Source organism: Cebus imitator, unplaced genomic scaffold (assembly GCF_001604975.1).
Source record: "Cebus imitator isolate Cc_AM_T3 unplaced genomic scaffold, Cebus_imitator-1.0 Scaffold4, whole genome shotgun sequence".
NCBI lineage: Eukaryota > Metazoa > Chordata > Mammalia > Primates > Cebidae > Cebus > Cebus imitator.
The window spans coordinates 834714-844343 of NW_016107319.1; the positions used below are offsets into that span (position 1 = coordinate 834714).

The window sequence follows — 9630 nt, forward strand, 5'->3', positions numbered from 1 at the left end:
TTTTAGTAGAGACAGGATTTCACCATGTTGGCCAGGCTGGTCTTGAAATCCTGGTCTCATATGATCCGCCCATCTTGGCCTTCCAAAAAGCTGGGATTACAGACATGAACTGTGCCCAGCCAAAAAAAAATTTTTAATAGAAAAAATTAAAAAATAGGTTAACATTTGGAAGACTTCAATAAGTGATGTAAAGGACATATATAAATAGACAAGAACAACTTGTATCTCCAGCCAGAGTAAATGTGTAAGGAAAGATTACAGAGTATAAAACTAATTACCTTTAAATATTTCCCAGAATAATCAGATCACCAAAAACACAAAGTAGCCAGAGTCATTTGTTGTATTTAACTAAGATTTTTATTTTTCATACACGCAAAATCATATGACATCAAAATTTTAATATATGTCTACATAAAATTTAAACTTAAAAATGCAACCATTGGTATTGCTTTTACAATACTTTCTACCTAGAACATGAAAAGGACATTATGGCCTGCGGCTCAGAGAAACAGGGCACCGATGTAAATATGAATATTAGAAAATAACAGATCAAGGCCAGGCTCCGTGGCTTACGCCCAGGACTTTGGGAGGCTGGGGTGGGTGGATTAACTGAGGTCAGGAATGTGAAACCAGCCTGGCCAACATGGTGAAACCCCGTATCTACTAAAAATACAAAAATTAGCTGAGCGTGGGAGCTAGCATCTGTAATCCCAGCTACTCTGGAGGCTGAGGCAGGGAGAACTGCTTAACCCAGGAGGTGAAGATTACAGTGAGCCGATATTACATCATTGCACTCCGGCCTGGGTGACAGAGCGAGACTCTGTCTCAAAAAGCAATAAAAATAAATAAAATATAAAATAAAAACTCAAAGCTGTTATCTGTATCTCAGTAAATTAGCTTACTGAATCTTTTTTTTTTTGAGACAGGGTCTAGCTCTGTCACCCAAGTGGCAAAATCACAGCTGACTGCAGCTTCCCAGCCTCAAGTGATCCTCCCAGCTCAGCCTCCCGAGTACTCAGGAATATTTGTGCGTGACATCACACCCAGCTAATTTGTTGTTGTAGTAGAGATAGGGTCTCACTATGTTTCCCAGGCTGGTCTCCAGTGCCTGGCCTCAAGTGATCTTCACATGTCAGCTTCCCAAAGTGCTAAGATTATAGGTGTGAGCCATTGTGCCCGAACCTTTTTCTAGCACAAGCTAAAATCAGCCGGATGAAAAAACTAAGTTTTGAAGGGTAAGGGGAGGAAAGTAAGAACTAATTTGGAAGATACAGGGTATCAAAAAAGAAAGAGGCACCTGGTATTTACTCAGTTCAAAATTCTTCCTAGGCTAGGCATGGTGGCTCATGCTTGTAATCCTAGCACTTTGGGAAGCTGAGATGGACAGATCACTAGGCGTCAGGCATTCGAGACCAGCCTGGGCAACATGGTGAAATCCCATCTCTACTACAAATACAAAAATTAGCTGGGTATGGTGGCACACGCCTGTAGTCCCAGCTACTTGGGAGGCTGAGGCAGGAGAATTGCTTGAACTCAGGAGGCGGAGTTTGCAGTGAGCCAAGATCACCCCATTGCACTGCAGCCTGGGCAACGGAGTGAGACTCCATCTCAAAAATAAAAATAAATTCCTCCTGGGATGTTCATTCCTCCTTTTCTTCTCCCAGACACCAGAGAGGATCCTCTGCTACCATGCTCTCTAAAGCAAGGCTGTCGAGTCCTTAAGTGCCCGGGCCCTTACCCTCATTACAGTTATTCTGCCCTCCTGGGATGTTTGAGTGGTCATGGCACAGACAGGGAGTGAGAGCAGAGAGCAGTAGGTTTGTTGGGTTGTGGACAAAGGAAGAGGAAGGAAGAAATGGATGAATAAAGATGCAGTTAAGAGAAGGACACACAAAGCAGAAGAGAACCAGAAAGACAAGCTTTTACTTGATATATACCAAAAATGTTACTCAGTAATTACTGCCTTCTATGCACTGGGTTGGCTACAGTTCGCAGATCTTCACGTTCCTAACCTTTCAACTCCAGCACACACTTTATCTTTAAACCCCAGATTTCCCTTTTCACGTATCAGCTGCGTAAAGTATTAAAAGAAACATCTTCAATCATTTTAATTACATTAGCAGTGATTTAATTCCTTTAGATGCCAAACCTTATGGGTGAAACTGAATTAAATGTAGCCAAATGCAATGTCAAAATCTTCAGGCACAAAAACCCATTAACTTTTTAATACTCTCAGAAGATGAACCTAATTTCAAATGAAAGCTGCCTCCAGAATATATTGTTAAGCATATTCTAGATATAATTCATTTTGGCAAACGTTCTGTAGAAATTCACATAACATTTTACTGAACTAAAAGTAAGCTGTCCATGTAACAAAAAATATCTTTTCATAGCTTCAAGTGAATCTTAAAGGATGATTGACAGTCCTTGGAAGAGAAACAGTAAACAAATAAGGTTTACAGCAATGACGTATGAGTTAGAAACTGCAATTCCAGATAATCTCTCTATTAAAGAGACTATTTACACTTAATTTGGTCAACTGTAGTGAACATAGTTGATGTGAAGTCCCTATTTAAATACAACCTGAAATACCGAAGCTAATTTTCTTTTCTTTCTGTCTTTTTTGTTGTTGTTGTTGTTGTTGAGACTGTGTCTTGCTCTGTCGCACTAGCTGGAGTACAGTGGCAAAATCAAGGCTCACTGCAGCCTCCGCCTCCTGGGCTCAAGTGATCCTCCTGCCTCAGCTAGGAGGACAGGTGCAAGCTACCACACCCAGCTAATTTTTGTATTTTTGGTAGAGATAGGCTTTCACCATGTTGTCCAGGTTGGTCTCGAACTCCTAAGCACAAGTGATCTGCCCACCTTGGCCTCCCAAAGTGCTGGGATTACAGGTGTGAGCCACTGCACCTGGCCAGAAAAATTTAAACATGCACAAACTCGAGTGGTCTAATTCCCTCTCACCCAATCAACCACAATACAGATAAAAGATAGTTTTTGCACAAACAAAAAAGACAAATTGTGAATGATGCATGATTTTTAATTACAAGTAAACTGGGTATATTATTTAAAGCTAAAGGGTGGTCGGTGGAAATTTTCCTCTGTTAGTACTTAAATACTTTTTATATTTATCGGCTTACTACAACCTGTGCCTCCCAGGTTCAAGCGATTCTCCTGCCTCAGCCACCTGAGTAGCAGAGACCAAAGGCACACGCCACCATATCTGGCTAATTTTTGTATTTTTAGTAGAGACAGGGTTTCACCATGTTGGCCATGCTGGTCTTGAACTCCTGACCTCAAGGGATCCACCTGCCTTGGCCTTCCAAAGTGCTGGGATTACAAGCATGAGCCACCACACCCAGGCTTATTATTAGTATTATTAAAATATCTTTTGCTCTCTCTTTCAAGAGAAACCTCATGTCATTCAGTTGCATCCATTTATTTATGCAACTTTGGCCTCCTGGGCTTGAGAGATCCTCCTGCCTCAGCCTCCCAAGTAGCTGGAACTACAGGCTCTCACCACCATGCTTGGCTAATTTTTGTGTTTTGGAGAAATAGGCTCTTGTCATGTTGCCTAGGTTGGTCTCAAACTCCTGGGCTCAAGTGATCCACCTGTTTTGGCCTCCCAAAGCACTGGGATTATAGATATAAGCCACCACACCCAGCCGCAAGTACTTGTATACAAAATGCAAACACTGTTCTTCCATCATAAAAGTGATAAAACAGCTTATGTAAAGTTTTGTCATGTACTACTTATAATTACCTTGGGTACACTTTTTGATGTTAAAATGTATCTTATTATGAAACAGTTTTTCCATTGTATTAACTACTTTTACAACAATGCAAATAACAAATTATTTTACAAACCATTTAGAAATTTCTTTACTCTTGTCCCAATAATGTAAAATATATCATTGTCTATTACATTCAGATAAATTATATACTTGTAAACTATATACTTATGACTTATAGAAACATAATTATACTAATTATATGCTCAATTTTTAGGTATACTTAAATTAAGATTAAATATAAATTCTCAAGATAAATTAACAGTTCAGGGCTTCGCAACTTGAAATCCATGGAACAAGACATTGGAAATAACAAAATTGTGGTGCAATTCTCAGGTGAAATTTGCTGAAACTTTTTATTTTTTAAATAGAGATGGGATGTTACTATAATGCCCAAGCTGTTTTGAACTACTGGCCTTAAGTGATCCTCCCACCTCAGACTCCCAAAGTGCTGGGATTACAGGTATGAGCCATCACATCCAAGTGAAACTTCTTGAGATAGTTACATAATTTTAAAATTTGCTGGTGTAGAGATTAGACAAACCGAATAAATACTAAATATTAGATCAAGTTTCTCACGTTTACTCTACAGTATAAAGATGTAATTTAAAGCACTGATTTTCACAAAATAACATCAGTGTGAAATTTGAGGTAATTATTTTCCCTGCTACCTTATGGATTAGAATTCTTCCTTCCTCTGGAATTCACTGTATTTCCTTAAGAGTCCAAATATTTTATTTCATGTATCTGGGAAATGAGGTGCTTTAGTCAACTGAATGTTCTCAAAACTAAAAAGCAATAATTAAAAAGTACTTAACTGAGAAATTATAAAAATGTAAGACATCAATAAAATACATTCTATACAGAATACACCAGTCATACTCTAATCTACTCTTTTTTTGGTAATAAAAAATGTACTTACTGGGCTGGGTGCAGTGGCTCACACCTGTAATCCCAGCACTTTGGGAAGCCAGGGCAGGCAGATCAGTTGAGGCCAGAGTTTGAGACCAGCCTGGCCAAAATGACAAAATACCGTCTCTACTAAAAATACAAAAATGAGCAGGGCATGGTCGCAGGCACCTGTAATCCCAGCTACTCTGAAGGATGAGGCAGAAGAATTGTTTGAACCTGGGATGCAGAGCTTGCAGTGAGCCGAGATCATGCCACTGTACTCCAGTCTGGGCAACAGAGCAAGTCTGTCTCAAAAAAAAAGAAAAGAAAAAAAGAAAAAAAAAAAGGCCAGGCGAGGTGGCTCATGCCTGTAATCCCAGCACTTTAGGAGGGAGGCTGAGGCAGAGATCGAGAGCATCCTGCCCAAAATGATGAAACCCCGTCTCTACTAAAAATACAAAAATCAGCCAGGTGTGATGGCACATGCCTACAATCCCACAGCTACTCCAGAGGCTGAGACAGGAGAATCGCTTGAACCCAGAAGACTGTAGGGAGCCGAGGTTGTGTCACTGCACTCCAGTCTGGGCGACAGAGTCAGACTCCATCTCAAATAAGAAAGAAAGAAAAAAGAAAGAAAGAAAGAAAGAAGGAAAGAAGGAAGGCAGGAAGGAAGGAAGGAAGGAAGGAAGGAAGGAAGGAAGGAAGGAAGGAGAAAGAAAGAAAAAGAAAGGTACTTACTAAATTTTAGTATCAAAATAGCAACAAATTATGTATGTTTTGGGGAAAGAAATCTGGTTATTAAATCTTCATTTCGATTGAGTTATATGTAAATTAAAATTCAGTATAAGGACTATTTTTTGGTAGAAAAGTTCATCTGACTCAAACATGTTCAGGAGATAACCTGAGATTTTAGAATAGAAATGTAAAGAATCAAAACCAAGTTTCCTGAAACTCACTTTAAAATATTAGAAATATTAATAATTCTAAAATGCCATTTTGCCACTAGTATTTATATTAACCAAAATATTAGAGAAGTAAAGCTTTCAGACTAGAACAGGAAAAAATGAATATAGTTCACAAATAATCATGGATAATTTAAAAAACAAGTGGGTCAACAAATAGCAGTAATCCCTCCAAATGAAGTACATAATTGGCGAATCAAGTATTCAGTCTGCAGGCAATCCTGTGTATTTTAGGTCAACAGTGTGGTCCCTTTAAGAGAGTCCTTGAATTCTCATTTCTCTGGGGACCCTTTGATGGCACTGCTCCCCTTGGTATGAAAAAAGGGAAGAGCTGACTTGAATGTGCCGTCACCACTCTGCTGGGAAAAACAGAGGAAGATGGCCCAGAGAAAAGAACAGAGCCCCGCGTAAGCTGTTCTCCACTGAACGGGAACAAGGCTGAAGTTGGTCAGCTGGAACAGACAGAGTCCGTTAGGGCCACATGGAAACCAAAGCCCTGAGTTAATATTTCTGAGTAGGCGGAACTCACCTGTACAAAGGGCCAGTACATCAGTCCGCTCTGGAATTGAAAAAAAAAAAAAAAAAAATAGTTATTAGAATGTCTTTTATTTTTTGAGACAGGGTCTGAATCTGTCGCCCAGACTGGAGTACAGTGGCACGATCTCAGCTTGCTACAACCTCTGCCTCCTGGGTTCAAGCAATTCTCATGCCTCTGCCTCCTGACTAGCTGGGATGACAGGCACACAACACCACTCCACCTGGCTACTTTTTGTATTTTTAGTAGAGACAGGTTTTCACCATGTTGGCCAGGCTGGTCTCAAATTCCTGACCTCAGATGATCTGCCCACCTTGGCATCCTGAAGTGCTGGGATTACAGGCGTGAGCCACCACACCTGGCCTAGAATGCCTTTGAACCACACAAAACAATTGCAGAGTTCATTTCATAAAAAAGTAAGCAATACTAGGCCAACAAGATGCCAATGTAGTATCATATTTCAGACTAAGCTGATTAAATTAGACTACTTAAGGCTTCTAACGTGAAGGGGGTTGGGGAATTATGGGGAAAAAAAGCTATTAGTTACAAGACATTTGTATTAATTTTATATTTAGCTCCAGAATGAAAAGTCTAATAGAATCAGTACCAATTCTGGAAGACAACTGCTTTGAAAATAATAGCATATATTTATGTATTGTAATATCCTGGTTACCATGAACAAATGATGCAGGAATATATTTGTAAATACAGAATCATCAATGAATTCTTTTTTCTTAATTTTTTATGAGACATGGTGTCTATGTTGCCCAGGCTGTTTTTTTTTTTTCATGAATATTCAATGTTCCCACCTCAGCCTCCCGAAGTGCTAGAATTGTGGCATGAGCCACCTCACTGGCCAAATTCCTTTTTTTTTTTTTTTTTTTTTAAAGACTGTGTCTCGCTCTGTTGCCCAGGCTAGAGTGCAGTGGTGCGACCTCGGCTCACTTTGACCTCCGCCTCCTGGTTTCAAGCAATTCTGCTGCCACAGCCTCCTGAGTAGCTGGGATTACAAGCGTCTGCCATCACACCTGACTAAGTTTTGTATTTTTAGTAGAGACAGGGTTTCACCATGTTGGCCAGGCTGATCTTGAACTCCTGACCTCAGTCTGCCTCCTGATCCACCTGCCTCAGACTCCCAAAATGCTAGAATTTCAGGCGTGAGCCACTGAGTCCAGTCTCAAATTTTTAAAACTATATGCCAAACCATGGTTTATGAATGATTTTCTATTAACATATTTAAATCATGTGATGCTATAGGACAAGTTTAGCTGAAATTTTTAAATGTTACAAAATATCTTAGACATTTTAACAAGCTTTATCCTACGCATTCTGATGAAAACGTCACCATTATGAATTTTTTTAAAAAGACTTGATATGTAAATTATGTCTCGAAAAAAAACCTAGAGGTTTTTAAAATAATCCTTAAAAGTGATATTAGAGATTTATTTTCTTCTTTTTCCTAATTTGTATTTTCTGAGGTTTCTAAAATGAACAGTTAAAAGCTTTATAATATTTATGTTTATATTTAAAAGTAGATAGTACATAAAATATATATCTTATATTTAAAGTATATTTAAAAATTTAAGGCTGGGCATGGTGTCTCACTCCTGTAATCCCAGAACTTTGGGATGCTGAGGCAGGCAGATCACCTGAGGTCAGGAGTTTGGGACCAGCCTGGCCAACATGGCAAAAACCCATCTCTAATAAAAAAACAAAAATTAGCAGGGCATGGTGGTGAGAACCTGTAATCCCAGATACTTAGAAGGCTGAGGCAGGAGAATCGCTTGAACCCAAAAGGTGGAGGTTGCAGTGAGCCAAGATCATGCCATTGCACTCCAGCCTGGGTGACAGAATGAGACTCTGTCTGAAAAAAAAAAAAAATTTTTTTTTAAACTTTAGCAAAAATAATCAGAAGACTAAACTCATCCAAACATAGCTTTCCAATTTTCTTTCTTTCTTTTTATTTTATAGAGACGGGGGCCTCACTATGTTGGCCGGGCTGGTCTTGAACTCTTGGCCCCAAGCAATCCTCCTGCCTCTGCCTCCTGAGGGCATGAGCCACTGTGCCCGACCATGGCTTTATTTCTTATGACTGTGTGTTTTTTTTCTTGTCAGAATGTAGTATGATGTAGTAGTATATTTTGTTCTTACAACATTCTCCCATAAAAAGGAATCAGGACTCCTCGGAGAAATGGTTGATGCCAGGGCCAGAGCAAAGCAGGGCAGGTACAAGACACAAGGTACAAGACAGTCGAGGAACATATTATCATGCCAGAAAGGAAGTGGCTTACAAAAGAAGAAACGGAGAAAGAAGCTGAATGATGTCATAGGACACAGGAACTAGCTTGGAGGGACTCCCACTGGCCAAATCTGGGACGTGTGAGCACTAAAAATAATTAAACATTGCCGTGAACTCTTCCTTGTGCTTCGGCAATCTCTGAATAGCCCAAAGACATCTGGCATTCAGCATTTCCCAAATAGAACTCATCTCATTTTTTTTGGCTTCCTTTCCTCTGTGTCCTGAATCAAGTGATGAACCAGTACCCATGTAGTTACTTAAACTAGAACTGTGGGGTTCCTAGAGGTGTCCTGAATCCATTACCCCTACTTCCAATCAATCATTCCGACCCACTCATTCTACCTTCTTAAATATCCCTCAAGCCTTTCCTATGCCCACTGCTTTCTCATTTCATATATATATATATTTTGTTGTTGTTGTTTAATTTTTTTGAGTCTCTTCCTGTCACCCAGGCTGGAGTGTAGTGGCGTGATCTTGACTCAATGCAACCTCCACCTCCCGGGTTCAAGTGATTCTCGTGCCTCAGCCTCCCAAGTAGCTGGGACTACAGGTGCGCACCACCACACCCGGCTAACTTTTGTACTTTTGGTAGAGACAGGGTTTCATCATGTTGGCCACACTGGTTTCAAACTCCTGACTTCAAGTGATCTGCCTGCCACAGCTTCCCAAAGTGCTGGGATTACAGGTGTGAGCCACCGCACCCGGCCAGTTTTATTTTTTTTAAATAAATACAGACAGGGTCTTGCTATGTTGCCTAGGCTGGTCTTGAACTCGTAACCTCAAGGGATCCTTCTCCCTCAGCCTCCCAAAATGCTAGGATTATAGGCGTGAGCTACTGCACGCAGCGTGCTTCCTTATTTCTTTTGTAAGTTTAGTTACATAAGAAATTTAACTTTGGTTTCCTTAGCTGCCATTATCTGAGGGTGAAGTTCAAGATCCTCAGCTCGGGGCATTCAACAGTCTCCAGGATCCAAACTTATTCCAAGTTGCTCAGCAAATGGTCCATGGACACCAAACTGCCTGTGGTTTCTCCCCTCCAGGCATATCACGGTGCTTTACATATTGTCAACTCTACTTAGCTCCTTCTGTCCCTGGGATACCCTGTCCTCCAGTATGTGTGTAATTATAGCTTTTTTTTTTTTTTTTTTTTTTTTT

The 9630-nt window shown here is 40.1% G+C and overlaps 1 protein-coding gene across 3 annotated transcripts in view; it reads right to left on the minus strand.

Moving 5' to 3' along the window:
* Positions 1-5341: 5341 nt before the first annotated feature.
* Positions 5342-9630, minus strand: part of MPV17L (MPV17 mitochondrial inner membrane protein like) — a 14551-nt gene continuing 10262 nt past the window's right edge. Inside the window, exons 3-5 of one of the 3 annotated variants that reach the window (XM_017533318.2) lie at positions 8468-8562; positions 6171-6200; positions 6024-6093 (exon numbers count right to left, since the gene is read on the minus strand). In XM_017533318.2, coding sequence (XP_017388807.1) covers positions 6191-6200; positions 8468-8562 — 105 coding nt within the window. In that variant the 3' untranslated portion in view covers positions 6024-6093; positions 6171-6190. Of the gene's footprint in view, positions 6094-6170; positions 6201-8467; positions 8563-9630 lie in introns of all 3 variants that reach the window. The other 2 variants (XM_017533314.2, XM_017533326.2) reach the window with 2 other exon arrangements.